Here is a 13,069-nt window from a genome sequence, read left to right on the forward strand (position 1 = left end):
AGCCCTGCAACCCTTGTCTCCCTTCCGAGTCCTTCTGGGGCCCCCAGGCCCGCCTCTCCCACTTCCTTCAGACTTCCTGCCCAGAAGCCCTTCCCCAGGCGTGTTTCAGGGGGAAACGGGAGACAGCCCCGTGTCTCCTCGGTTGGCTCTGACCCGGGGACCAGGACACATGCCGCGGCAGCACCGGGTCTGTGCAGCCCTGTCTTGTTTCTTAGCACTGCTGTCTGAAGGCTGGGCGTGCCGTGCGGGAGGGCAGCGCCTGGCGGCCCAGGGCCCCGGGCAGAGCGAGGCTGGGCAGGCCATGGGTCGGGTGCGGCTCAGAGGGCCACCGTGGAGGTCTGGGAGAACACCTTTTTAGCGTCTATCTCCGCCTCGATCATATGAGGGTGGATGTCCACCGACATCCCCGCGTCCTTGCACAGCTTGACCAGGGTCCGGATGTTGTTCGGGGACAACCTCAGGTACCTGTGCGTGACAGGGTCAAAGCGGTCAGCTGAGCGGTGTGTTGCCATGGCTTTGCACTGGACTGAAAAGAGCTTAGACTTTGCACGGCGGGGGGGGACCTCCCAAAGGGACTGGCTCGACACTTCGGGGCCTGGCAGGGGTCTTATTTTAAAAAGTGGGACACCCCACAGAGTTGCTGGGCATCTCGTTGGTAATAAACTCTGTTGGAAATTCACGTGGCAACCTCCAGTCCAAGCCCTGCCCTTGCCTGCCCCTCCCCCCAGGGGGCTCCCTGTCTCAGTGACCCCCACTCACGCCTCAACTTATCTCGAGGAAAAGGGTCACTGGGAAGAAAGGCTAAGGCAAGTGTGCGCTGGGGGGTCACTGGCAGCAGGGAGACAGGAAATTCTGCGATGGAGGGAGGGTTAAGCGGGTAAGGGAATGGCCACTCAAGGTGTGTTGAGCACTCGGACGGTGTCGGGACGGCCGGAAGACAGGCCGAGCGCGCTGCAGATGGGCAGGCCAGTATTTTCCTCTAAATATTCAAACAATGAAAAAACATTAGGCCCAAAGCTCTACAACACTGATGGATGGCACGGATCGGCCTTGACCGTGCTCCCAGCTCCGGGGCAAGGACACAGGCCACCACGCCAGGCCACCACACCAGCCCACTGGCTGGCTGGTCACTCTGCCGCAGGGCACGGGGAGGAGCTGTAGGTTGATCCACCGGGGGTTTCCGTCCCATTAGGAACAGCCCTGCCTCTCCTTTGAGACCTGCCCAGGGCTTCCCTGTTCTGACCCCCGGCTCACACCTCTGTCTAGCCCCGCACCGGGGCCTTCTCTTGCTGCCAGCTCCCGCCACAGTGCCCGCCCCCGCCCCCGCCCCCACCCCCGCCCACCTGGAGCTGCAGGCTCTCACGAGTGGGCACTCGCTGAGGCCTGGTTCTGGACACTTTCCTTCTGCCCTTGGAGGTTTCCTCTGCAAATGCTCACCCCCTACCTTGAGGAGGGGCTCTGTCCAATATCTTCCCCCCACCATGGAGCCCAGGTTGTCTGTCTGCTTGCGGGCCAGGCCAGTTAGGAGCCCTGCCGATCCCACAGCCAGACCCAAGGCTGTCGGCCATCAGCCATGGAAGCAGCCGGGACGAGAGCCCCCTTGAGTCGGGAGAAGCTGCCTGTTCGTCTCCCGCCAGGTCACGGGTCCACCTGACCATCTCCCAGCTGGTCAGCCCTGCCGCCGCCTTCAACCTGCAGACCAGGCCGCTGCTTCAACTCTGCCAGGGGGACTGGCCTCTGCCAAGGTCACCAAGCCTCATCAGTCATGTCCCCACAGTGGCGGACGACATTAGGCTGGGGGGTACACTCAGGTTTTGGGGTGGAGACTGAGGGGTGGCCTGGTGTGGCTGAGAGCTAGTGGGTCTCATGGACGAGACAGCAAGTGAGGACGGAGACCCCTCAATAAGAGCGGTGAACACTAGGTGGTCCCACCCTGTGTCGGGGTCCCTTCAGGAGTCTGAACACCCCCACAGTGAGTGGGTGGCCCCTGGGGAGGATGGCTGCTGACCTCGGCCACCACAGCCTCACACTCTCAGGGGGTTTCCTGAGGCCACACGCAGCCCACTCTTTCCTTCCGAGTGACCCTGGGGGCTCCCACTGCAAAATGAACGGAAACACCAGGCGGAGCTGAAAGCTGGCCAGCCGGCCAGCGGCTGCTTATCGGTGACCCTGGTCCCTGGGTCTTCCCTTGCTCCTGAGGGCTCAGGGACCACTTGCCTTTGGGGTCACCCACCAGGGGATATGGGTTTGTCATCACCAGCAATTGGTCGTACGTGCCCAAATGGCAGCACCCAGAGGTTGTGTCCACTCAGGACACGGTGCACTGGCAGGTGAGGCCCCCCTTCAGGGCTCAGCCCAGGGGTCTGGACCAGGGACGGCAGCGGAGAAGCGCACCCTCCCGGAACACCAGCCACGCCCGAGGGCCGCTCACCGGCAGCTCAGCACCTCCTCCGGCTTCAGGATCCTCAGGATCTCCACCTTGGACTCCAAGCCCTTGTCGATGAGGCTCTTCAGCCTGCGCTCGTAGGCGGCGTCGGGTATCTTGCCGACCCAGTCTCTCAGCAGGGTGGACCTCCGCCCCACAAAGGTAGGGTCCTGCAACACCGTCTCCGCCATGCTCTGTCGAGAGAAGGGCATCGACCGCTGACTGGACTCTTGGATGACTGGGTCCCTGATCTCCAGGTCTGCAATTGGACAGAGGGCGGTGGGAGTCAGATCCCGAGAGAGGCGACAGGCAGGGTGGGCGGGGGCATGGGGTGGNGAGGATGGCTGCTGACCTTGGCCACCACAGCCTCACACTCTCGGGGGGTTTCCTGAGGCCACACGCAGCCCACTCTTTCCTTCCGAGTGACCCTAGGGGCTCCCACTGCAAAATGAACGGAAACACCAGGCGGAGCTGAAAGCTGGCCAGGGGTCTGGACCAGGGACGGCAGCGGAGAAGCGCACCCTCCCGGAACACCAGCCACGCCCAAGGGCCGCTCACCGGCAGCTCAGCACCTCCTCCGGCTTCAGGATCCTCAGGATCTCCACCTTGGACTCCAAGCCCTTGTCGATGAGGCTCTTCAGCCTGCGCTCGTAGGCGGCGTCGGGTATCTTGCCGACCCAGTCTCTCAGCAGGGTGGACCTCCGCCCCACAAAGGTAGGGTCCTGCAACACCGTCTCCGCCATGCTCTGTCGAGAGAAGGGCATCGACCGCTGACTGGACTCTTGGATGACTGGGTCCCTGATCTCCAGGTCTGCAATTGGACAGAGGGCGGTGGGAGTCAGATCCCGAGAGAGGCGACAGGCAGGGTGGGCGGGGGCGTGGGGTGGGGGGCAGGGCCGAGGCCAGGAGACGGTGTGGGCTTCCGAGCACACCTACTCTGAGACACGAGGTCTTTTCAAGGCCACAGCAGCTTCTCCTCCTCAGCATCTGTGTGACCTGCGTCTTGTCCTCCCTCCTGACTCCCTGACTCCCATCCTCTCCCTTCTTTCCTTTATCACCTTCTCTCGATTTTTCTTCTCCCCGCCCCCCGATGGTGCTCACCTAAGAGGGAACTCCAGCCTAGAAGGGTTGAAGGAAGATCTCAGAGGAGAACAAGGTTGAGCTGGGTTTCTAAAGGAAACAGATGAAAGGGGGAGAGAGGAGCATTGCAGAGGGGAGGAACAGCGTGTGCAGGTGGTAGGAACAGCGTGCACAAAGGCAAAAGGTAGATACATATGAACTGGTGAGTGTCTGAATGTGCCCAAATGTGGGATCTGTACCAAATGAGGTACTATTGGGGGGTAGAGCTTAGAGACTTTACATTTTTCTTTGTTAGATTTACTTCTAAGTATTTTACAGATTTTCGCTGATGAGAGTGGAATATTCCTCCCATTTCCATTCCCATTTCTAACTGGTCTGACTAAGAGAGAAAAAAGAATAGGCTTTTAAAAAATACTTTTTCTACCACACCTACCAGGACACCAATTTTTATTAATTTCTGACTAGAATGTGTCGAGTTTCACAGATATGCAATATTAAGAAAAATGAAAATATCTTCTAATATTTATAAAAACTACATACTCTTCTCGATGTATTAGACCCTCAGGAAAACAATGTCAATAAACAGAGCAGGCATGACTCATTTTCTTCCTGATTTTGGTGAAAATGATTTCAGCACTTCATCATGTAGTGTGGTATCTGCCACTGCTTTTGGTGTATGTTTTATACCATTTAACAGCTTTACTCCTAGATTACATAGGTTTTTATCAGCAATAAGTGCTTGATTTTATAATTGATTTTTTTATCATCAGTAATCCTGTGGTTTTTCTTTTAACTTATTGGTGTAATAAGTTGTTATATGTTCATATGGATAACCTGGCCACTCCTAACCTGCTATAATAAATCCCATTTGTTCGTGGTATATTATTCATTGCAGACATTGATATATTTAATATATTTTCATACACTGAGTATATCTCCTAAAAGTTTTTATATTTTCTGCATCTATATTATGGTGAGATTGGCCTACTTTTGCATAATGTTGTAATATTAAGATTACGATGCTGGTTAAATTAACACAAGAATGGCCGTATTCTATAGAGTCTGCAGTAGTTGGAGCGGCTTTGGGATCATTTGCTCTCACAGGTTAGAATGGGCTGGCGTGAAGCCGTTTGTCCCCGGGGACCAAGTGTTGCTGTCTCCCGATGTTTACGACAGAGATTGCTGTTTGGCTTTTTCTGCTCTTTATTGTATCAGTTTTGATCATGTGTAGTATGAGAGGTGATTATTCACTTCTTCTGGGTTTCCAACTATATTGTACAGAGATGCGGGAAGCATGCCATTAAGATTCGTTTACCGTATTTATCCTCGCTGACGCACCCTTCTCATGCCAGACCCGGTGTATTTCCCCCTTCTTTGTAGGAAGGCTCTCGATGACTTCCTGTCACTCACCATGTGCTTTTCTCAGAAGCTAGCTTTGGATTTGTCCTTTCAACCCCTTTTTATCTTGTATTTCGTTACTCTCAGCCGGCATTTAATGTGTCAGTTCTCTCTCTGCTGTATTCTTTATCTTATCAAGTGAATGAGAGCATTAGTTTTTCCTTTGTCAATTTTGTTTTGTGAAGACAAGAGCCACAACTATCAGACCTTCCTGTACATTTTTGTCTGATTGCAGGTTCTGCCTCCCCCCCTCCCCCCCCCCCCGCCACCGGNTCCCCCCCCCCCCCCCCCCCCCCCCCCCCGCCACAGGTTTTGGTATAAAACAGGCTTATTCTCACTAGTGTTTTTCCCCTTTGATAAGAAGGTATTTTAGAAATGCATGTCTTTATTTCCAATTGTTAAGTGGAGGTACCTCTTAATTTAATATTATTTTTAATTATTGGTTTAGGACACTGGGAGTGGCCCTAAAATCTTTGCTTTTTGGAAGGCTGATGTTTCCTCTGTGATGAAAATATAGATGACAATTGTATTCTCTGGCCATATAAAAACGTGAGTTCTCTGTTTATACCTGAAGTTGGGCTCCGTCCACGGCATTGTTATTCGTCGGGTTTCCGTTACTGTCTGTGCCACCCACCTGGTTCTGAAAGAGGTGCATCTCTATCAGGTTCTCCTTGTGCTTCTAAATGTTTATTCAGCTGCTGTATTTTTTGGTGTGTGCAGGTTGTAAGGTTACTTTTTCTCCTCTTCTCCTCTTCTCCTCTTATGTTTCTTTCAGCCTGAATTTTGCTTTGTCAGTTGGCGTTGCTTCCCTGTTTTGTTTTGTTTTGTTTCCCACCGTTCTTCTATGTTTGCGGTTTTAAGTGTGTGTCCAGATTTTCATTTCAAACCAGTGGTTCCTCAGTCTGGGGCCTGAACTCTCCCCCAGAGCAGGTTCCGAAGTTGGGGGGGTGCCTGGCTGAGAGAGTCCCTACATGTTCCCACATGTGCGGGGTCACACACGATGACATGCGTGTGCCCGGGGACAGCGTTAGGGTCATCGGGCAGCAGGTCTTCCTCCCAGAAACGGTGTGTCTCTCCCTTCCAGGTGCTGCTCTGGTTCCTTGTTCTTTGTAAGCCAGCTGTCCTTCCTGTGAGCCTGTCAGGTTTCACCGGCAGAGTCCGGGCGTTTTCCCCCGGGCGGTGTCTGGGGGAAGGAGTCTAGGCCACCTTCAGGGACCTGACCGGGGGCGGGGGGCGGCCACCTGGAGAAGGGTTGAGACTCGCCATAGCAGCCGCCGGTGTTCTGTGTCGGAGAGGCCCAGCCGAGACCTCCGCTTTCCGCCGAGACGGGGAGCAGGGGCGGACCCTCCACCTTGAGCGGTTGCAGAATTGGGCCTGTTCTGTGAAAGAACAGTTTTGCTTTTCTTAAAGCAAAACAGATGAGGTGAGTCCCATGAGAGCCCCAGCCGATCCCTGCGGCACAGGGTGGGAACTGAGGCAGAGCCCATGGCTTCCCTGATTAGGGGACAGCAGACAATCGGGATGGGCCCAGGCAGTGAGGACTCCCAGTTGGGGAGACAGGAGACCAGCCAGCCTGCGCAGGAGGGGAACCTCAGAGGATGGGCAGACCAGACATGAAAGCAGCCACTGCAACTGTCCTCCGTGCGGCCAGCAGGGCGTGGGCATGGTGAGAAGAGGCCCAGGATGTTAACAACGCTGTGCACTGAAGTTCTAGAATGAAAATGACCGTGTCTGGAGTGAAAGACATGTGGGATGGGGTGAGCATCAGAATAGGCGTTGCAAAGAAAAGATCAGTGAACTTGAAGACATAGCAACAAAAAATATACAAAAAGAAAACCAAAAAGAAAAGCCGAGAAAAAAACCCCATGGAGTTGTGGAGCCTTGAACATGTGTCTTGTAGTGCCTGAGAGAGAGGAGGCTGTGGAGGACAGAGAGAAATATTTAAAGAAATAATAGCCAAGGTTTTCTAAGTTTGGCGAAAACTATAAACCAAGAAGCTCAACAACCCCCAGAACACAACAAACCAGAAGCAAATGACATCAGTGTGCACGCCAAGTAAATTGGGCCCTGGCTAGTGTGGCTTGGTGGACTGAGTGCCAACCTGTGAACCAAAGGGTCACCAGTTCGATTCCTCATCAGGGCACACGCCTGGGTTGTGGGCCAGGTCCCCAGCTGGGGGAGCACAAGGTGCAACCACACACTGATGTTTCTCTCCCTCTCTTTCCCTTCCTTTTCCTCTCTCTAAAAAATAAGTAAAATCTCTTTTAAAATTGCTCAAAAAATTCTCCAAAGGAGCCAGAGGAAAAAGGGTACATTACAGCTCTGGCTGGGTGGTCCAATGGCTGGAGTGTTACCCCGAGCACCACAAGGCTGCGGGTTCGCTCCTTGGTGGGGGTGTGTACTGGAGGCAAGAGGCCAATGTTTCTTTCTCACATTGATGTTTCTCTCTCTCTCTCTCTCTCTCTTTCTCTCTTTCCAATCAATAAACATATCCTCAGGTGAGGATGGAAAAAAACTAGTTAAAAAAAGGTCCATTGCAGAGGAACATATGTAGACCTGGCAGCCACCTCCTCATGGGAGACCCCGGGAGCCGGAGTCAGGGGAGCGGAGCCCCACACTCCAGACGGCCGGGCTGCCCCGGATGCTGTGGCCCCAGGAGGGCACGCGCTTCCAGTCCCTCGGGAGGAGCCAGGTTTGGGGGGCCACTGTGGAGTCTGTTGGGGCACACGTGCTCCCCTTACCGGATTTCCCAGGGCCGTCCTTAATGTAGCTGCCAGGGACCATGCTCAGGCGTTTTCCCTTTGCTTCCACTCCGTAGAGCCTTCGGTAGGTGACAGCGTCCCTGTCCCTCCTGCTGGTCACCTCTGGCTCCTTGGAGGGGAGCAGGGCAGAGGTCACATGCTGGGGAACAGGTGTGGCCTCCCCCACCCCCGGGGGAGCTCTGTGGAGGGCTCACTGACAGGTGGCAAGGAGGCGGGGATGGCAGGCTGGTGCCTTTTGTGACTGTGTCCCAGGGAAGCCGCAGCCTGGGGGCACGGGGCCCCCCTCCTTTCTCCACCGGCATTCCTGAGTGGCATGGGGAGGGGGGTGACAGGACCCTCTGACACCAGGTGCTCACCTCATGGGGAGGGGGGTGGGGTGGGTGGTTAGGCGGGAGCTTGTGGGGGTGGAGGGAGGGCAATGTCATCTGGTATTAATGAGAGGCAGGACCGGATTTTAGAGCCTTATATTATTTTTTTAGAAAGTAGCCATACAGTGTACGGGAGAGGAGAGCCTGGAACAGGTGGGGGCGGGGGCGGGGGGCTGTGTTACCTTCTCTGAGAATGACACGTGGTGGCTCTGTTTTTCCTGTTTCTGGGTGAGTTTGGCTTTCTTTTCTTCCTTCACTTTGGCTTTACGGGATGGCACCATCAGGGCACGCTTCTGAAGGGACAGAGAGAAAAGGACTGTGTCCCCACCCACCCACCCACCCAGAGCTTCAGCCCCCATCTGCCCCCCCCCGTCCGCCCCCCCATCCCCCTCCCTGTCCCTCTGCCTCCAGACACGCCAGGTCCCACCACCCTCAGCCTAGCTGTCCCTTTTCAGGACCCATCACCAGCTCCCTGTCACCCACCACAGAAAGTTCCACTCCCTGGCCCAGTACAAACACCTTCCAGTCCCCAGGTGGCCTTTCTAGCTGGGACTCCCCTGCCACGGCCTCTAGGCTAGGGCCACAGGCCCTTGCATGCAAATCCTGCAGGGCTCTCTCCCTGTCCCCAAAGGCCCCTCCTGCCTTTATCCCAGCCTACCCATCCTGTCTTCCCAGGGCTGCCGCTGTCTCAGGGGCTCCCTGCGGCCACCAGGGGCTGAGCATGCCCCCCATGTCCCCAAGTGGGCTTCCTCGTGCACATGCCCGGCCCTCCACACCCACCGGGCAGGCAGGGAGGACGGCTATGTGAGGAGCATGGGGAGCTGGCGAGGGGTGGCCCGAAGAGGGGCATCCGAGCCCACCCATGAGGGGTGGATGGGGTGTGAGCATCACAGGAAGGCCACATTGGCTGGGTCCCCTCGCAGGGTGCGCCGCTGATGGGAGTGGGGAGGTGGTAACCTGGCTTGGAACCCTGTCTGCAGCCAGTGCCAGGGCAGCCTTGGGCATGTGGCTTCTCTCTGTGGCTCGGTCCCCTCCTCTGAGATGGGTCGGTAGGAGGGTCCGCCCCCCAGGGTCATCGTGAGATGCAGGGAACACAGCTGCATGGACGCGAGGAGCCTTCCACTCTCATGAGTGACGCTGGAAGGGGCAGGGGTGTCGTGCTGAGCTGGTCGGGCGTGGGCAGGCAGCTGTCTGAGGCGGGCTTGAGGCCACCTCTGCGACTTGTCTTGCTTAGTGGGGAGGGGGGTGCACATTTTAGGTTGAGAATAGAGGCTCCAGCCAGCATCTCCAGAGGCCGGTCTCTCCCTGACTCCCAGGAGTCCTGGGAGCAGCCCCCCCTTTTGGGGGAGAGCTGGGTGGAATCCACGTGCTCCTGCCACAGCCAGAGTCATCGGCCCCTGTGGCCAAGACATGGGACCTGGGAGGGGCTGGACGGGCCCCAGGGCCACAGCCCTCTGGGTGGTACTGCAGCCCATGCTGAAATGGGGGAAGTCCTGGACCTCCAGGACAAGGGACAGGTGGCCACAGGCCGCACTGCTGTGACGGCCTCACTGAAGGGTCCCCTGCCTGTCACAGAAGCATCACCTTCTTTCTCTGTTGCTTCTTTCAAAACCCAAATGCTCCTGGGAAGGGTCATGATCCTTGAAGATTTAATTCTCTTCCACTTAAATTTGTTCCATCCCTGGGTCCAAAATTATTTATGATAAAGGCCACATATAAGGTATAGCTGTGCAAACATTATTAGACCATCATCTTCATGGGAAGAAATGGGAGCCAACATATTTGTCAGATGGGAGCACAACTTCTGTGACTGGTGGCAGTCGGAGTTCTGAGCGCCCAGAGGTCCAGCCTCTGCAGCCCCAGAATCGGGGTGGGGGCAAGGGTAGCACTTGGGCATCAGATACACCCTCCAGTGGAATCGGCTGGCCAGTGCCCTGACTGAAAATGACAAGAAGCGCATGAACAGGCTGGGAGCCTTCCCGAAAGGCGAGGAGTGCAGAGCTGGGGAGAGCAGTGCAGGGCTTGTGTGTGGGGGGGGGCGGGGGGGAGCTGGCCCGGCAAAGCCCCTGAACATGGGAACTGGATCCACCTGAGTCTGCAACCGGGCTCGCCCCTTAATTAACTCTGAGCTCAAGCAAACGTCTCCTCTTCCCCACAGCGCCCCCTCCTTCAGCCAGGGAACAGGGCCAGTGCTGACCCCGAGCTGGAAGCCAGCATGGTCCTCAGTGCTGCTGTTTTCCACCCGTGTTGCTCTGGGACTGGACAGCCAGGGTCGGCGGACTCCTCCATGGAGGAGATGGCTTTCCTAGGATGTGACTTGATTTCCCATAGGTTACAGCCTGGGGGGCCCTGTGGGGGTGCCCTGAGGGAAGAACAGTGCTGCAGACTGAACAGTATGGGTGTCCCCACCGGTATGTGTTGAGGTCCTAACTCCCACCAGGATGGTATCAGGAGGTAGTACCTTTGGGGGCATTGAGTTGTGGGGGTGGGGCCCCATGGATGGGGTCAGTGCCCTTATAAAAGCACCCCCACAGAGTTGCCTCTGTCCCCTGAGGCCACAGTGAGGACACGGCCATCTACGAGTCAGGAGGTGGGACCCCACCAGACCCCAAGCCCACAGCTGCCTCGGCCCAGGGCTACCCAGGCCGCAGACCTGCGGGGAAGGAGGCCTTCGCGGACTCGCCCCATGTCCGCCGTCTGTGGGGCTCTGCTCCTGCAGCCTGGACTCACTGGGACAGGCCGGCCCGACCTGGGGCAGCGTGCAGAGGCAGCGTCATGGGAGTGGGAGTTGTAGTGGGGTCAGGGGATGCCCCTCGACCCTGGAGCCGTCATGAGGACACGAGTGTCTGGACCCCAGTGGAAAGGACCCCAGAAGCTGCCGCCCCTCAGACCTCCGCAGGCACTGACCGCGTGGCCTCAAGTCTCCGGTTTCCTCCCTACCCTGGGCCCCCTGACCTTCCCCTTCTCCGGCATTTCCTTCAGAAAACCCAGACCTGTCCGTTCTTACAACCCAGGACTGCTTTTCTCGAGGACTCGGGGCCACGCCTTGGAAACGCCTTCACCAGGAAAGACCGCACCCCCACCTCCATCTCTGGGGGCGCAGAGCCCAGTCGCGTTGGTGAGGATGAGAGAACGTGGCGGCCCCATCTCACGCACCTGGGCAGCCTGGTCCCTCTTGCCCTGCCTGCGCTCCAGCCACTCGACCACCCGGGTGAGGTCGGACATGCGCCTCTCCTCCGCTGTCCGCCACATGGACTTCCTCTCCGTGGGCATCATGTCCCTCGGGTCCTCGGGCTTCTCTGACCCCGTGGGGCTGGCAGGGGATCTTGGGTCAGAAGGTGGCATGCTCTCCCTGTGTCCGCCCCTCTATCCCTAGGGCCTGGCCCGGGGACTCAGTGGGAGGGCTCGGCCTCCAGGAGGGAACAGAGAGGGCAGAGTTAGGCCAGCGGCTGGGGCACTGGCTTTCCGGGCCGAGGTTGGAGGGGCCCAGAGGATGACTGTGAGGTCACTCTCCGCAGTGCAGCAGTGACTCTGTGACCGCACAATGACCGATGAAGCTGCCTGTGCTGAAGGGAAGCACTGTAACTCTCTGCGAGCCTGAGGCCAAGGATTGGACTACAGGGGGGTCGGGGGTGGGCCACACCCGCGCCTGGCCCAAAAGAGTAAGTAGGCCTCAACGCAACAGGGCTCCGGGCCCCAGGACGCGCACAAGCCAAGGCCCCGTGGCGGGACGGACGTCTGCACAGTGGGGAATGACAGAAGACCAGGGTGGGAGGTGGGCAGAGGCCACCAGGCAGGCCCGTGGAGCTCATGGGGGGCTCCAACGGGGAAGGAGAAGCAAGCAGGAGAACAGAGGGGTTCACATGGTCAGGCTTTTTTAAAAGAACTTTTATCGAAGGAAACTGTGTACAGAAACGTGAGGGGATCACAAATGAAGACACCGGAGAGCCCCTCGGGGCCTCGGCAGGCCCCCGACCTGCCCCACAGGTAAACTGTTCTGACTCTGATTAGGCAGGTTTTTGTCATTTGAGCTTTGGAATCAAATGACATGGAATGTCATTTGGAACATACATGCCATCATTTACACAGTTTTTTTTTGCATCAGGCTTTATTCATTTTATAATATAAAATGAATTGCAGGACTTTAGCAATGAATTCTCTTAGTCTTTGCGTGTATGAAAATGTCTTGATTCTACTTTGTTTGGGGAGGGAAACTGGATAACAGGCTTCTGGGCTATCACTCAGCGCTTTGCACCTTGTCCCGTTGCCTCCTGCCCGGCACGGTCTCACACGGAGGGTCAGCTGTGGAGCCTGTTGCTGTGAACAGCCCCCCCACCGCCACCCGCAGACACCACGGCAGCACCGAGGCGGTCAGCAGCCTGTCTGGCCACAGAGCCGCTTCGGTGTCCGAGTGTCAGGGCTGGGAGTGCCCCCGGAGGGCCGAGTGGCCGCTCCTTCCACTGACAGGGAGCAGACCAGAGACCTGCCCAAGCTCAATGCAAAATAGTGGGGGACCCAGAGATTCCATGAATAATGATGAGGCCTTTCCCAAAGATGTTTCCTATATATTTCATTGAATCAGGGGTCTCAAGTTCAAGTGGGAGGCGGCAGCCTGCAGGCAGTGGGGCGTGCGGCTTGGAGGGGGCTGGCGTTGGTGCTCAGCTTCAGCCAGTTAAAGCCACGTGCACAGCTGTGTGGCCAGATTCTGACTTTTTAAACAGAAGCCAGAAAACCTGGAGTTCACGTGCAATTAGTTGGAGACAGATTTAAAAGGAAACGCTGATTGGACAAAGCCTGCTTGGCCCTGCCCAGGCCCAGAGATGCCCGCGGGCAGCCCGTGACTCAGTGGGTCCTCGCGCAGCTGGGAGGGCCCTCAGGCCAAAGGACAGAAGCGAAGTTGAGGCAGAGAGAGAGAGGGGGGTGCCCTGCCTAAGCCCACTCACCTGGGAACCAGTGCAGCCGAGACGAGACCCCAGGTCCCTGAACTGTGGCCACAAGAGCCCTCTGGGGCTCCAAGAGAGGGGGAGCCTGAGGAC

The 13,069-nt window shown here is 56.9% G+C and overlaps 1 protein-coding gene across 1 annotated transcript; it reads right to left on the reverse strand.

The window, feature by feature from the left end:
• Positions 1-317: 317 nt before the first annotated feature.
• CUNH16orf78 (chromosome unknown C16orf78 homolog) lies at positions 318-11,378 on the reverse strand. Its single transcript, XM_037066305.1, has 5 exons — positions 11,190-11,378; positions 8,216-8,326; positions 7,645-7,774; positions 2,984-3,236; positions 318-465 (listed from the first exon to the last, which is right to left on the reverse strand). Exons 1-5 carry the CDS (start codon positions 11,376-11,378, stop codon positions 318-320), a joined length of 831 nt encoding a protein of 276 aa, XP_036922200.1.
• Between the last annotated feature and the right edge of the window lie 1,691 nt (positions 11,379-13,069).

The sequence above is a fragment of the Sturnira hondurensis genome, unplaced genomic scaffold (genome assembly GCF_014824575.4).
Source record: "Sturnira hondurensis isolate 20B ecotype Veracruz unplaced genomic scaffold, ASM1482457v3 Scaffold0016617, whole genome shotgun sequence".
Lineage (NCBI taxonomy): Eukaryota > Metazoa > Chordata > Mammalia > Chiroptera > Phyllostomidae > Sturnira > Sturnira hondurensis.